General features: G+C 36.0%; 1 protein-coding gene across 1 annotated transcript in view; it reads right to left on the bottom strand.

The window, feature by feature from the left end:
- Nucleotides 1-17,529, bottom strand: part of Uhrf2 (ubiquitin like with PHD and ring finger domains 2) — a 76,137-nt gene that overhangs the window by 39,529 nt on the left and 19,079 nt on the right. The window contains exon 3 of the mRNA XM_005352130.2: nt 5,378-5,637. Coding sequence (XP_005352187.1) covers nt 5,378-5,637 — 260 coding nt within the window. The remainder of the gene's footprint in view (nt 1-5,377; nt 5,638-17,529) is intronic.

The raw sequence follows: 17,529 nt of genomic DNA, 5'->3' as shown, positions 1-17,529 counted from the left end.
AAAAAAAAACCAAAAATCACATAATTATGACTTTTGAACAGAAAAATAAGGGCTTTGAGCCATTTTAATTCCCTGATTTATAACCTGCCTTTCATGATGTATTTGCATCAGAATAGAATGTAGGGGGTCCAGCTATTGCTGTTCCCTGAACAATGTGAGGAAAGACCCAATTGGTTCTTTTTATAAATTAAAGTTGAAGTCTCTTGTTTTTGGGATATTTGTTGTTAATCTCTCACCCCCAAATAGTGTATACTCTTTGCCAAACTTAATTTCTGTCCATAAAAAGGAATTTTCAGTATTAGTAAAACTACTAAAATTCTGTTAACTGACAAGTCTCAATTTTCCTTTTAAAATCAACTCAGAAATCTTTTCTACATAGGTCTTTAACTTTTTGCTGTTTGCATAGCAAAAATATCCATTCCAGAATATTATCTTATCTCTGCACAAGAATTTGAGTAGAAGAATGGGTGGAAAGTAGAATAACTAGGATACAATTAAGTTCTGGATTCAAGTAATCCACATGTACATCCTGTAATTTTTTCTGTACCAGAGCCAATTCTCTTCAACGTCAGCTGATTATTTCCTTGGACTTAATGGTCCTTCTTATAAGGTTTGAAATAAATTACTTAGTTCTTAAGTTGTTAATCCAATTGTGGGCCAAAGCCAGATATGGTCTCCTAGTAATTTTTGAAAGTCATTAAGAGTTCACAGTTGATCTCTCCTAATAAGAACTTTCTGTGCACTAACTTTTTGCAAACCTACTTTATATCCTAGGTAATTAATGGAATCTTCTCTGTATTTTTTCTGGAGCAATTTATAATCCCCAATAAAGCAATATTTTCTTTATTTCCTTAAACATTTATTCTAAGGTACCTATGTTTGAATCAGCTAGTAAGATATTGTACATACAAACCATGGATTGAGGAAACTGTTTACAAATTATTTCCAACAGCTGTTATATAAAACTGGCACATGGTGGGGCCGATTTAACATCTCTCATGGGAGAGCTTTCCACTGATATATTTTAACAGTTTGTGAATTATTATAAGTAGACACCATGAAGTCAAATTTTTCTTGTAAAGAAAATAAAAATTATCTATATATTCTTACATTGTTTTTTAAAGGTATAGTAAAGAAAGTCTTTTAAATCACTATAATGGACCATCCTTTAGGTAACAGAGAAGACGGGGCAATTCCAGGTTATAGAGTCCATCAGTTGAATTACTTTATTTATGGGCTCACAAATGTGTCAGCATTCTCCACTTTAAAGAATTTTTGTTTTTAATGACAAATATAGAATTCTAAGGTCTGGCCGATTCTTCAACTTGAACATTTAGCTTCTCCTGTATGTTGCTCTAAGGCCTTTAATCTTTCTGATGTCAAACGTCACTGTTTCACCCACACAGGTTTATCAAGCCTTTTTAAAGTTAGGGCTACCGACACCTTTGAGAGGTCACCAACTGTTTGGTTACACATACTCTAAAAACTGCTCTAGAGAAAAATTTCCAAAATTTCTCCCTGAAGAATTCTTTATTTTATGGGTCATTTGAGGTTAGAGGAATGTTGATCTATGTTTTCCACTGTTGTAATATACCATGTCTCCTTAAGTTCATTGCTATGTTGGCCACATATGGTTTTAATTCTCTCTGTTCTTCAGGCCCTATGCATTCGACCCATCTTGAGCTTTGTTTCGCCTGAGATAAAGTTCCAAGCTCTAGAAGCTGAACATTTACCTCTGAAGAGGCCAATTTGGATGTCAAGATTTTGGTGCAATTATACTTAACTGTCTGTGCCTACCAGACCCTCCATTTTAATGCCATTTATCTGTATTATTAATTTAGGTCTTTGGTTGTTTATAGAAGTTTGTCAAAATATTTGTTTTATGGTTTCTATTGGAAATTTTATTTTATCTTCTAAAGCTGCTCTGTCCTCCAGAGTAGTATGGTTTTTGCTTTTTTATAATAGGCATTAGGTCCTTTGATTGTTCTGTGGAAAAGTTTCCCCCATAGTGATAGGGAATGATTGAACTAAATTTGACATGGGGTCTGCAAGGGGCCCTCTAAGGTGTTTTCTGAGGGCAAAGAATTACCTTGCCTGCACCTTGTTAATTTGCATTCATTGGTCCAATGGTGGCCTTTGCATACCTTCTGCATATTCCAGAAGACTGGGGTCATCTGCTTGGGCTATCTCTAGAAAAACAGTTTCTAGGAACGTCTGCCTACAATACCTTTGCAGATGACCTTGTTTATCACAATTAAAACACCTGACATTTTTTTCTTCAAACCTTTGGAAATCACCTCTCCCACCCAAGTGTCATCATGGTTATGAGATTCAATATTGACTGTATGTCAGATCCATTCCTCTATGGGTGTTGATCTTACCTTTAAAGATCCAATTACCTTTTTGTATTGTGAATTAGCATTCTCAAAAGTCAAAGATTCAATTAATATTTGTTTAACTTCTAGATCTGCTATCATTCTATTTACAGATGATGAAGTCAATCTCTGCAAAAATTCAGTGAAGGCTTCCTTTGAGCCTTATAAAATTTTAGTAAAGGCCCAGTACTCTTTTCTGATTCTTGAATCTTGTCCCAAGCATTTAAAGCTGCTGTATGTCGTAGAGTCAAGGCGTGATCAAATATAATCTGTCTTTCCATATCAGTATAAAGGCACTCACCAATGATTCAATCTTAGGAAATCTTATAACATCTAACCCTACCTTGATGTTAGATGGCCCTAGCTTCATCTCTCCACTACACCTGGTCCCTTGTAACTGAGGTCCAGATTCCAACACTGCTGTAACTAAATCTTTCCAGTCTTGTGGAATAATCAGTCAAAATGGTATTTTCTTCAGTAATTATTTCCAGGGCTTGCATATTATCAGTAGTAACCTTTTCTAAGGCTTGCATCTTTTGAGTAGTAAGTATTTTTAAGGTTTACATTTTATCAATCATCTTTCTACATTTTACATCAGTAAATATTTCTAAATAAATTTTAAATCAGTAAATATTTCTAAAGCTTTTATCAGTCAAAATTGTGTTATTCTCCTTAGCTAATTATTTGTAAAGCTTGCATATTATCAGTAGGAAGACTGGATCGTACAGATGTAGTGATGGTGTTTGACCAGCAGGCAGAGCCAATGGTTGGAGAACTGGACTGTGCGAATGTATTCAGAAATAGTGATGATATCTGACCAAAAGATGGTGCTGCAGCAGTGGGAGATCCAGGTGCAAGGAAGGTGCACTGAGACTCAGCACTCTATAAACTGACTGCCCTGAGGACAATGGCCACCTCTGGTGACAGCCTTAGGGAGGTTTGGCTAAGGTCAGAAAGAATTGGCCTGAGAGCCCCAGCTTTGTTACACAGGCCTTGATTTTCTGCTTTGACTTTCCTGTCTGCTGCCAGTGATTTGGTAACAGCAGCTGCAAAGTTCCAAGTCCTGAGCAGGTCTCAAGGTGGGCAAAACTCAAGACAAGCTGAGCTGCCTTGATTGGCAGTCTACAGAGGGGTTCAGAGAACACCCCAACACAGGCAAAAAGGGCTAGTCAAAGGGTATTCATCCTCCACCAGACTTCAGACCTCAGAGCAGTTTGGGGGCTGGATGCACTTGGACCAGAGAGTGGTCAATGTGCCAAGATGCATTTTGTGTATTTAGCAATGCCAATCGTTGAATGTCAGGTGTTACTGACTTCTTTTATGTTTATTTATTATAAAATTAAAGAACAAAATAAAAGAAAAATTGAGGTGTGGACCGCAAGCTACTGCAGAAAAACCCCACCGCAGCTGTTTCCTGGCTCAACAACAAGGCCATACTCTCTGCTCTGCCTCTCCTCTAGGTCACCTCTATCCCAAATGAAAACCCTGCCTCTTGGACCAAAAGGCTCCTCTCAACTAGCTAGAGTACTGGCTACAGAATTTCTTTAACAGTAAGTATTCCAATTCTAGAGAATCCTATGCCCTCTTCTGGCCTCTATGGGCACCAGGCACACAAGTGGCGTAATACATACATATAGGCAAAACACCCACACACATAAAACATATTTCAAAATTAAGTTAAAACTCTTTCAAGAACTTAAAGATTACTTGTTGGCAATAGACAAGGTAAGTCTACCACACAGTAACTTGTCTCCATGCTCTATGCCACAACATTCATTAAATTCAGAGACTTCTTATCAGTTCACTAACTCTAGACCCTTTCTGCACTAGCACCAATTCACCAGTATTGCCAATCCCAGCCAAGTCCATTATGTTTAATTTAAATGCACTCTCACTGTTGGTTCTACTACAATTAAAAGTAGTATGATGATCATTTGAGATAAGTAATATTGATAGGTTAGCCAAAACCTATCAGTCATAAAAGCAAAGGTATCTACTTTTGTTTCCAGATATCCTGGAAATTGAGTTTCTTCCATGTTGTTGCCTTCTTTTTAAAAATTCTACTATTGCTATTATTTTTACTCATCATCATCATTATTATATATGTATCAGTGTTTGGGTTATATGTACATCTGTGTGCCACATGCATTCCTGACTCCCTATAGGGGCCAGAAGAGGGATGCCCTGCAACTATAGTTACAGACAGTTGTGATGATGTGGGAATTGAAGCTGGGGCTTCTGGAAGGGCAGTCAGTGCTCCTAACCTCTGGGTCATCTTTCCAGCTGCCTCTACTAAGTTTTCTTATAACTAACTTGTACTAGAAAAAATGTACACTCATTCTAAGATTTGAGATCATAGCATGTGGCAAGAATTTTGTATGCTTAATAGTTAAGCATATCCAAATAATAACTTTTGTTCCATAATTTTTAAAAAGAAAACTTAGTGCTAGAATCTAGACTCTCAAGGCCAAGTTCCATTATAATATTTCAGAACATTATTTAGGAGACTGGCACATAACTATCAATCAATGCATGTAAGACTTCTTATTTTTGGTTAATAGTAATGAAAAAATTCTAAACTTTGTGGTAATGCATAATCCTGTAAACATATTAAAAAGAAATGAATCATTTCCTTCAAATGAATAATCTGTATGTAAATTATGCTAAAAGCAGTGTCTGTATTTTGCCTCATTCTAATAGCTACAATATATTCTATAAAATGCTTAAGATATTAAATATAACCAACAAAGAGAAATCTGAACGTTCTAAGTAATAAGTCAATAGTAGAATGATTAAAAACAAGTCACTCATAAGTCAGAGATGACTGACAGTTAAAGGGCCCTTACTTGTTGGATAACAATCACTAAACAAGCAGAAACAAAGAATGAATATGACCTCTAAGTGATTTCTTCAGAAAGACTATTCAAAATAATCTTGAAATGCAAAGTTTTGCTTCTATACACAAAAACATGAATGAAGTCCTCAATAATATGAGCACTTACTCATCATACTCGATATGATAAATAACGTCTTCATCAGCAGCAACAGAGTCTGAATTAGACGTAGAGGGTACATTGTCCAATTTATTTGTGTTCTCTTTGGAATTATGATTTACATTTCCATTAGTCCTTTTATAAGAATTGCCATTCTTCAGTGGAGTTTTGCCACGTGAATGTCCGTCAGAAGCTCTAGTAACACTATGTATATGTGCTTCAAACCAAGCACCAAGGCCGGCATCTCTGGCATCCACCAATTCATTTACCTAAAAAAAGTTTAAAATTAGTTAATGAAGCTTAATTTCACCTACTGCTTCAAAAACTTTAATACAACTCAAGTTATTTGAGAGTGATTATGGCAAACAATATTTGTTGCTATTCATGTTTGAAATGATTACAGATTAGATCATACCTATTCTTTTAGATTTTATTGTACTGTCTTAATCCTGGTATTTACTAATGTAAAAGTTGAATTTCTTCCCAATTTCCTTCGATGAAGATATTTTAATTCTTTTATACCCATGTCTACAACACTCTATTTTGAAAACAATGATTGTGTATGCAGAAGTTATGTATGAACATTGTCATTACAGAATCAGCACTTTTAGCTATAAAGACATCAATTTGTTCTATTCTTATAACCCTAAAAATAACTTACACAATCAGTCCAAAAAGAAGTGAAAATAAAACTTGAGAATGAGAGAATTACTCATAAAGAATGGAAATATACACTGCTAAACTAATGTATATAAACTGGGAAAAGTTCTGTAATGGATTAGTAACTCACTAGGCAATTATGTCCAGTTATTACTTCAAAGAACAAAGATAAAACGTAAGGAGAGAGGTAGAAGACACAAGGTATCCAGTAATGATTCAGACCTAACCAACAACTTTTATAAACAGAAAACAGGGATTAAAACATATGTATATATCAGAATTAAGAAACAGGCAGGTTAAAAAAAATTCTATATCCTTCTGATAAAAGTTTAAATTTGACTTTATCATGGAATATCTTGTTTTCTCCTTCTATGGTAACTGAAAGTTTTGCTGGCTATAGTTGTCTTTAGAGTCTTCAGAACATCTGCGTATTTGTTATGGTTGTTAGCATGGTGTTTTTGTGAGACTCCTAAGAGTGGAAATGGGGGTATCTCTGACTCTTCTGTTCTTGGGGACCCTTACCTCCTACCAGGTTGCCTTACCCAGCCTTGACATGACGGTATGTGTTTAGTCTCAATGTATCTTGTTATGCCATGTTTGGTGGATATCCCTAGGAGGTCTGATCTTTTCTGAAGGGAAATGAAGGAATGGATCTGGAGGAGAGGAGAGGTTGGAGAGAAACTGAGGAGTGGAAAGGATATTCTAAAAATGTGAGGACATTGGTAAGAGGCAAAGGTTTTGTTTGTTTCAGGTTAAAAAAAATAAACAAAAAAGAAAACAAATCTTTTAAACCTTTCTTTTTGAAGGTCTACAAGAGCTAGTTCCAGGACAGGCTCCAAAACCACAGAGAAACCCTGTCTCGAAAAAGCAAAAAAAAAAAAAAAAAAAAAAAAAAGTCCTTACAAAGAAAATTTGAAATCGACAACACATGTTCATCATCTCAATCTAGCTTTACCTTGAAGGCAAACTTAACATAATTCTAACAGACCATGGTGGTGGCTAGTTTCTAATGTCGGCTTGACACAATCACCTGGAAAGAGAGAAACTTAATGGAAGAATTGCTTCAATCAAACTGGCCAATGAGAATGTCTGTAAAAGACTATCTTGATTGATAAGTGATAAGGTGGGCCCAGCCCACTGTGGGAGGCACTATCCCTAGGTTGGTGGGTCTAGGATATATAAGAAAGCTAGAAGAAAAATCTGCAGACCTAGAGAAGTTACAAGGGTTTGGGGAGGAACAACACAAAATTTCCCTAGAAAGGGGAAATTTGATAAATATTTTGGGTGGACTGGGGGCAGGAACAGGAGGGATCAGGTTGGAAAGGATAGAGGAAAAAATACTGGGAGAGATGATTCGAGTTGGAGGGCATTTTGGGCTAAGGTCGAAACCTAGTGCAATGGAAATTCCCAGGAATCTATGAGGATGACCTAAAACTCCTACTAATGGGAGATAAGGAGCCTGAACCAGTCATCTTCTGTAACCAGGCAAGGCTTCCAATGGATGGACTGGGACACCAACCCAGCCACAAAATCTCCGATCTACAATTTGTCCAGCATGGAAGATATTCTGGGGTAAGAAGGGTGGTATACAGATTGTGAATGCCCAACCAATCGATGACTGGCCAAGCTTGAGACCCATGTCATGAAAGGGAGCCCAGCCCTGATACTGACTGTATAGTAAGGAACCAGAGACTGGATAGTCCAGTGTCCTAGGATAGAACCAAATATGACTGGCATAAACAAACAATAAAATTATTCCTAATTATATTCTGCTATATTCATAGATCAGTGATTAATTCAATCGTCATTTGAGAGGTTTCATCCAGCAACTAGTGAGAACAGATCCAGAGACCCAGAGCCAAACACAAGGTGGAGCTTGGGGAATCCTGGGGAAGAGGAGGAGGAAAGATTGTAAGAGTCAGATGAGTCAAGGATACAAGAAAACCTAAAGAATCAACTAACCTGGGCTTATGGGGCTCACAGAGAAACAACAATCAGGGAAGTCTGCATAGGTTTGCCTAATCATAATAAAGCTATCAATTACTGCCTTATGAAAAAACTTTTATGAAAAGGCCCTCTGATTGTCTTCTTGTGGTATTCCTAATAGTGGGAGCAGGGCTGTCTCTGACTCTTTTGCCTGCTTTTTGAGACCCTTTTCTTCATACTGGTTTGCCTTGTCCAGCTTTAATATGAGAGGGAGGTGCCTACTCTTACTGCAACTTGATATGTTATGTTTGGTTGATATCCCTGAGAGGCCTGCCCTTCTCTGAAGGGAAAGGAGGAACAACAGGTCTGGGAGAGAGAGAAGGTGGGGGATAAAGTGGGATTAGGAGGGAGGGGAAACTGCAGTTGGGATGTACCATATGAGAGAAAAATAAATTAAAATAAAAAAGCGAACAGAGGGAAAGCTAGAGATGAGTCTAAGCAGCCTTTCCACACAGTTTCTGCTTAAGTTTCTGTTTAAGTTCTTGCCCCAACTTTTCTCAAAACAGACTGTGGCCTGGAAGTGTGAGTCAAATCAGCTCTGTTCTCTCCAAGTTGCTTTAATCAGTGTTTTATCACAGCAACAGAAAGCAAACAAAAATACATATGGTATTGCTTGGAAATAAAGTGTGTTATAAAATGACTTATACTCACATGTGCCAGATAATATGCAATGTTCTTTACTTAGGTTTGCCTAAACATAATAAAGCTATCAATTACAGCCTTATGAAAAATCTTTTATGAAAAAGGCATCATTAGCTTGTTGTAGGCAAAAGCTAACAAGATGTAAATCCAGGTATAAAGAACCTTGACCCTGAAAATAAGTGTAGGTTTCACCATTATACTAAGTAAAGCTTGCTAAAACTGACAAAAATAGGTAATTATTATAAACTTCAAAGGTAAGTGATAAGCTCAGAAATACACACACACACACACCTACCTTTCAAATCACCAAGCTTACATAAAAAGGAGAAGTATAAGCCAAAACCAGTAACTTTCATTTTGGTACAACACTGAACCAAAGGCAGTATGCAAAGTGAATACCGCAGCAATGAAATAGCTTAAAAGACAGGGTTTAATACAATATAAGAATAAAGCCTAAAGAGAGAGAAAACAGAGGGAAGGAGGGAGGGAGGGAGAAGAAGGGAGAGAAAAGAAGGGGAGGGAAGGAGACAAGAACTATTACTACTAATAATAATTACAACTACTACTACTGTTGCTGCTGCTGTTACTACCAACCATCAAGTAGGTTAGGTATAACCAAGAATCAGATGGAACACGCTATTTACTACATATATGTTAAATGAATAGACTTAATTCTTCCACAGTAGTAACTAATAAATTTAAAGACACTCTCTTGTAAGCAACAGCTAAAACAAACAAAAAAAAACAACGCTAATGTTTATAAGAATAAATTACAATTTACTCACAGTAAGCCAAATCATAGTGATGTTTTAACATTCCAACTGTATTATTATAACAGGGAATAAGGTATATGGTTGACAGTAAAACAAAGGCAGTAAACAAACCTTTTGTCTCAAGTGTGGGGTGGGGCAGGGTGAGGTGATGTAATCTGTAATCCCAGCACTTGGGAATCTTAGGCTAGAGGATCACAAGTTCAAAGCCATCCTAGGCTCTATAGAAAGAGCTGTCTCAAAAACAAAACAAAGCACCCCCCCCCATGAATAAACTCCACTATGGATCAGTGAGCAGTCAAAATGAAATGCTATAATCTGTCTAGCAATATTTAAAAAGCCAGCAGGTAGAGCTAATAATTAGATAACACAAAATAAAATGTATTAGTTCATAAAGATAGTTATTTGAGTACAGTAAATCTACACTTACAGCTGGAAACTAAAGTTTTATTTTCCTATTCACCAAAGCAAGCCATTTACAATAATGCATATTAAAAAGTAACTGGTAGGCCAGGCGATGGTGGCGCACGCCTTTAATCCCAGCACTCGGGAGGCAGAGACGGGTGGATCTCTGTGAGTTCGAGACCAGCCTGGTCTACAGAGCTAGTTCCAGGACAGGCTCCAAAAAACCACAGAGAAACCCTGTCTCAAAAAACCAAAAAAAAAAAAAAAAAAAAAAAAAAAAAAAAAAAAAAAAAGTAACTGGTAGTGCTTTTAAATTCTAAATATATTGCAAAATGCATAGACATGTGAATGACAATTTTAAATAGGCTAAATTACATGTAGAAGATAAAACTTACAGAGTATGGGTGTTGAGAACAGTTCAGAATAAAAAATATTAAAACAAAATATAAAAACAGGATACTGTCATGGTACCCTTCTATATAACTTAGAAAAAGTCAAGAACAAGAATAATTTAGAAGAGAGTGGCAAAACAGACATCTGGTAGTATGTTCATATAACCCCAGCCCAAGAGAGGCTAAAGCAGAACAATGCCAGTCTGAGTTACATAATGAGACCCTATGTTTCAAAATATGAAGTTACAACATGGCAAAAAGAAGTATGAGTAAAATATTCAAAGTATATCCACATGATTTTAATTTATATCAATAAAATGCAAAATAGAGATATTAAGTGTTAAAGAATATTTCAATTCAAGATCACATAGCAAAGCAGGTTTAGTCAAGAGGCAGAAAAAAAACTAAGAAATCACAGCCCAGTGCCTTTACTCTGTCTTCTCTGGGAAAAAGCAGGGCAGGACAGGGCAAATGATCTAAGATTAATGAGTGTGAATGTGTTACAACCAGCTTCAGGCTATTGGCGGAGGTCTCTAGTTGTCTGTCACCTTGCCATAGATGATCAGAACAGAAAAATATTGTCTTAATGTGTGCAATGGAGAAAAGAGGATGGTTGGGATATGGACTCGGAATTGATCTACTGTATATGAAAGATATCCTTTCTGACAATGTATCAATTATTTCTAGGAATTCACAAAACAAAAATGGAATTCTCTAGTCCTAGGAAAGGCAGTCTCTCCCCAGCCAGCAAGGTTTCTTGACAGATGCCAAAATATCAAAAAAAATAATATTTTATATATTTAAAAACTATAATAAATGGCTCAGAGGTTAAGAGCATTGCCTGCTCTTCCAAAGGTCCTGAGTTCAATTCCCAGCAACCACATGGTAGCTCACAACCATCTGTAATGAGGTCTGGCGCCCTCTTCTGGCCTGCAGGCATACAGACAGAATATTATATACATAATAAATAAATAAATATTTTTTTTAAAAAAAGGTTTTGTAAAGGGAAAGAGCACAGGATTGCTTCTTAACAAAAAATTTCCTCAGTTAACACACAACTTATTCCATCAGAAAGACAGAATATTGTATACATAATGAATAAATAAATATTTTTAAAAAAAGAGAAAAAACTATAATAAATGTATATATAAGAAATGAAAAGATTTGTTTGGGGCTACAATTGGGGGTGGAGTGGAAAAGTCACTCACATGAACTTGTAATTAAGAACTGACTTTAATTCTTATAGAAATATAGCTACAAGCACCAAGTGTAGTAGTGCACACTTGCAATCTCATGAGATTTAAAAAAGAAAAAAGAATTACATGTCCATTGCACCTTAAATGACAAAGACATAAAAGGCTTTTTTAAAAAAAATCCCAAAACCTACCTTTTTTGTTCAGATGATCAAAGCCAGTGTATATATGTATCTTAGTAAACCTTTTGAAAGAAAATATTCAAAGCCACAAATAAACCTGGCATGATGAAGTTGTGTGCCTATAATACAAGTTCTCTCAAATCAGAGGCCTAAAAAAATTTCAAGGTAGCCTGGGCTATATATTTAGATCTTGTCTCAAAACATAAAAAACAAGTAAGCACAAGAGTATATATATACATATGAATATATATACACATATACCTACATATATAATCTCCACATACAGAAAAAGCCACCCATAGTTGACATTTAACTAAACCATTAACTTTTAAAAAGAAAGAAAAACTAAAGCATGAGAAGCAAGTAACTAAAAATTAGATATAAGAAACAGCAAATGCTAGATTACTGTTCAAACTTTCTCTGAATGCGTCTCTGGTACTAGGTATTGAATCTACACATGCTAGGCAAGTACAGTACTACTGAACTGCATAGCTACTTTTTAAAAACAACCAAACAAGGCCACTTCACAGTGCGTCCATGCTCAGAACTTACAATTCTCTATAGCTTCAGCCTCCTGAAAACCGAGAGCTACAGACTTGAACTACCAGGCATAACTCTTTGTTTTGCTTTCTTTTTATTTTTTTTTCCTTTTTTGTCTTTGAAGGTAATGGTGGGGAACATGACCTCACTTTGTCCAGGATGCGTGAAACTTGTGATGTAAAATTCAGACTGACCTTGAACTCGCAATCTTGTCTTAGCCTCCTGAGTAGAGAAGACCATCAAATCCATTTCTAAACACTTCCTTTGTTCTGTGGAAAACATAGCTCTGCAGATAAATCAGCATTCACACCTTTCAAAGGTATAATCCTTAAAAAGTTATTTTGTCCCAGCTTCATACTTTTGCAGTTTTAAAACTTATCAATGTATTTGAGAAAATCCAACCCAGTAGGCATAAATGTGCAGAGATCAAACAACTGTCTTTTTTCACTAAGTATTAGCATATTCAACTTGACTCATTAAAACTTGGTAATTTTATTTTCTATTGTCTGTTTAGTAAACATTAGCTGTTTCGATTATATAATTACTTACTTTAATAATTATAATACAAAATCATTCCTGTTTTTCCAATAAAGTATAGACATGAGACCTATTTGTCCTCTGAAGACATAGAGTGAAGGCTGGGGAGATGACCCAGTGAGAAAAGCCCCTGCAACACCTCATGAAGACCTGGCTTGAATACTGGGAACCTACAAGGAAGCTGGCCACTACTGCCAGGAAGATGACAAGAAACAGAGACAAGAGAACTCCCAGAAGCTTGTGAGCCAGTCAGCCTGTATGTAACACTGAAGTTACATATTAAGTATGTAACACTGAACAGTAAAGAGTGTCTCAAACAAGGTAGAAAGCAAAGACCTTCACACATGTGCCATGGCACCTGCACTTAGGCACATGAACATACACATATACATCTATCCAATATAACACAAAAAACACACAGCTAAAATAGAGTCAGTTGGGAACATGAGTCTCTCCAACTCTAAACATGACTCTCTCATAATATTTAACTGGAAATACCAATCTTAAAAATGCAATATGCTTCCATTTACATAAAACTCAGAATCAGCTACATTAGGATTATATAAACAGGTTGTATGTTAGTAAGTTGTTAAAAATTGTATAAAGACCACAGAAAAGACTACTATATTTGGGCAACAGTTTCAAGGAAAGAATTATGGACTAGAGAAGGCTCAGCAGTTGAGAGAACTATTTTTCCCAAGGACTCAAGTTATCTCACTTCAAATATAGATATGCAAATGCATATATAAAATTTAAAAAATGATCTAAAAATATGAATTTATAATTAGTAAAAGGGACATGGAATTCTTGGGGCATGCTATTCAGCTTGATCATTTGGGTGGTGTTTAGAAAAATTTACTTTATAGTAATTCATTAAGCTATTCTTTGCATATTACTATTAAACTTTATTGTACTACATGGTGCTGAACTTTATAACTATATTGTACTATATACAAATGGAGACAACATAATAAAGTATCAACAATGAAAAATAGGAATGGATAATCCTGGCTCCTACCCAAACATCTCCAGGTTCTTCAAATAGGATTGGTAATAACTAGTTCCTCACAGCACATGCAGAAAACTGAAAGGATGATCATGTATTACTCAACGTCAGCAAATACGGCAATATGATGAAGCTGAGTAATGAAAACTTCATGCCACCTTTAAAATCAGCTTGAAAATTCACCTGCTCTTCTTGCTGTCCAGACAATATTTAAGTCACAGGAAAGGGGGAAAAAGAACTTCTGTTTGTGAGCCACAAAACAACTGTAATTATAGAGAGCTGTACATTGAAAAAGGGGGAAATCTGAAGCTAAGAAGTATAAGTAGTTGACTAAGTCCTAAAAATCTGCCAGGTCTTGGATTGTATTTTAGCACAGTCATCCTCTCCCCCCTGAAAAAAATCTAACAAAACAAAATGGCATAGACACCCCACATATTCAAAATATAAAGGGAAGCTTCTAAATTGTTTGATTCATTTGTTTTTGGGAGACAGGGTCTCAACTACTTTACCCTGACTAGCCAGAAACTCCTTATGTAGACCAATTCAATCTTGTATTGCACTCACAGAGATCCACCTGCTTCTACCTCTGGGATTAAAAGTGAAGGCAACCATGCACAGATAATCCCCAGTTTTTAACAAGATTTTTATGTTAACTAATCAATATTTCAGTACATGAAAGAAATTCATAATTAAAATAATAGTTTTTTGCCAAGCTTATTTTTATATGTATGAGTGGTTTGCCTATTTGTCTGTATGTGCACCATGTGCATACAGTTCTCACAAAGGCCAAAAGAGTGTGTCAGAACCTCCTGGAATAGTTACAGATGACTGTGAGCCAAGTGGGAGCTTGGAACCAAACTTAGGTCCTCTGCAAAATTATTAAGTGCTCTTAACTGCTAAGCCATCCTCCTAGTACCAAAGTAGTAGCATTTAAAATTGTTTTCAGTTTACCTACAAAAATCAACAATTAAATTCTCAGGAGGCAAAGCAAAATATTATTTGTCTACTTCTCTGTCCCCAATACCTAAACAAATACACAAATATTCAGGGAATGAATGAACTATCCAGAAATAAGCACTTGAAAAGCATTAGACAAAATTTCAAAACTTCTTAATGGCAACTTCATTTTAAACTGACTTATGTTAGCTTCTGCAGCCAATAAACTAATTAAATACAATTAAAAATATTATAGTATGAATACCACAGTAGCCTTTTATAGTTAAGTGCCAAGTCCACAATGTTCCTAAATGGAAAAAATAGAGTAAATTGCCTTGCAAAACCTTATACAACTAAAACAATTTAACTAGAATTTGAAACCAGTTGATAGTGAAATCGTTGTCCCAACGGCCAGACCATGTAGTAACAAAGTTAAGACACCTAGTATCTAAATTATATATTAACATAAAATACATGAATTATTAAATAAAGCCAGACAGTGGTACAAAGAGCCTGTAACACCAAAACCTGGGTATGCAAAAGGTTCACAAATGCAAGGCCACCCTAGACTAAATAGTGAAGACTATCTCAAAACCATCAAAAACTAAGTGACAGTCAAAGCATAAGCACGGAAAATAAAAAGAGAAACCTGCTAAGAAAATTAGTCTCTTATGAAACTCTTCTCAGGTAGTCTGGAAAGGAGGCACAGAAGTTTGCCAGAACGAAAGAACTTAAGTATTTTTGACTGATCACTGTCTCTTCTATGAAAATAAGTTCATCCTTTCACTGCCTTCAAAAGCAGCAGCTTCTGACCAAGTGTGATGGTGTACATCTGTAACACCAGCATTTGGGAGGTAGAGATAAGAGGATCTGGATTTTAAGGCCAGCCTCAGCTATAAACTGTTTTAGCACAACAGAAAAACAACTCAACAAAAAAGCCTACAATTGTGTCTCTACCACACCACTCCACCCACACACCCACAAACTGAGAAGTGGGGGGCTGAAGAAATGATTCGGTAGTTAAGAGCACTTAAGTGTTTGCAAAAGATCCAGTTGTGGCTTCTAATACACAAACGATAGCTTCCAACAGTCTATAACTCTAGTTCCAGGATTTCTGATGCTGTCTTCTGGCCTCAGTGGACATTGCTTGCACATGGCACACAAACATACATGCAAAAAATTCATAATAGAAATGACTTTTTAAAAGGGTAAAAATAATAAAGTTTAATAGAGACACCAACAGTGACATATATATTCAGATATATGTATCTACATAAATTCATATGTATGACTCTGAGATTCCATTTTACACCTGTAAGAATGGCTAAGATCAAAAACACTGATGACAACTTATTCTGGAGAGGTTGTGGGGAAAAGGGAACGCTCCTGAATTGCTGGTGGGAATGCAAGCTGGTACAGTCTCTTTGGATATCAGTATGGAGATTTCTCAGAAAATTAGGAAATAACCTTCAAGACCTAGAAATACCACTTTTGGGTATATACCCAAAGGATGCTCAATTGTACCACAAGGAGATGTGCTCAACTATGTTCACAGCAGCATTGTTTGTCATATCCAGAACCTAGAAACAACCTAAATGTCCCTTGACCAAAGAATGGATAAGGAAAATGTGGTACCTTTACACAATGGAGTACTACACAGCAGAAAAAAATGACATCCTGAAATTTTCAGGCAAATAGATAGAGCTAGAAAACATCGTATTAAGTGAGGTAACCCAGACCCAGAAAGACAAATATTGTATGTACTCACTCATAAGTGGTTTTTAAACATAAAGCAAAGAAAACCAGCCTACAAATCACAATCCCAGAGAACCTAGACAACAATGCAGACCCTAAGAGAGACATACATGGATCTAATCTACATGGGAAACAGAAATAGACAAGATCTCCTGAGTAAATTGAAAGCATGGGAACCATGGGAGAGGGTTGAAAGGGAGGAGAGCAGAAAAATGTATAGCTCAATAAAATCAATTTTAAAAAGAGAATAAAAAAAGAAGGCAGCAGGCTGGGCAAGTTATAAGGCACAAGCCAGTATGCAACACTCCTTAACAGCCTTTGCATCAGTTTTGCCTCAAGTTCTTGTCTTTACTTCCCTTCATGCTGGACTATAAACTATAAGCTGAAAAAAAAACCATTTCCTTCCCAGTAAAAATAGTATGTATGAATATAAATATATATAACACAAAATATTCTTTTTAAAAATGTCCTTGCTCAGTTCAGCATTTTTGAAAACCCAGGAACAAAGACAACAAGTATCCTCACAGCAACTAAGGAATTGGCTCAGTTGGTAAAGTACTTGCTATACAAACATGAAGAACCAAGTTCAGATCCCTAAAACCATATAAAAAGCTAGGCACAGTGAGTGGTGATTGCCTGTAATGGCAGCACTGGTAGAGAAGCGGGGGTCGATACTATGAAGACAAATGGATCCCTGAGTTTCAAGTTCAGTGAGTCAAAAAAAAGCACGGTAGATAGTGACTAAAGAAGATACTCTACCTCAACCTGTGATCTACACATATGCATGCACATTTGTTGCATATACATAATTTAAAAACCACATAATTAAAAAACACTTTTACAATGATTCTTTAATGTGATTATTTAAAAGTTTATTATAGGTTGTTTCCAGCAGTATTATTACAAATAATACTGCTATGAACATAGTTGAACAAATGCTCTTGTCATATGATGGGGCATCTCTTGATGCCCTTCAAGGAAGAATGGATGAAGAAAGTGTGGAATATGTACATATTAGAGTACTACGCTGCGGTAAAAAACAATGACTTCTCGAATTTTGCATGCAAATGGATAGAAATAGAAAACACTATCCTGAGTGAGGTAACCCAGACCCAAAAAGATGAATATGGGATGTACTCACTCATAATTGGTTTCTA

Source organism: Microtus ochrogaster, chromosome 8 (assembly GCF_000317375.1).
Source record: "Microtus ochrogaster isolate Prairie Vole_2 chromosome 8, MicOch1.0, whole genome shotgun sequence".
Lineage (NCBI taxonomy): Eukaryota > Metazoa > Chordata > Mammalia > Rodentia > Cricetidae > Microtus > Microtus ochrogaster.
This window is presented reverse-complemented; position numbering and strand designations above follow the sequence as displayed.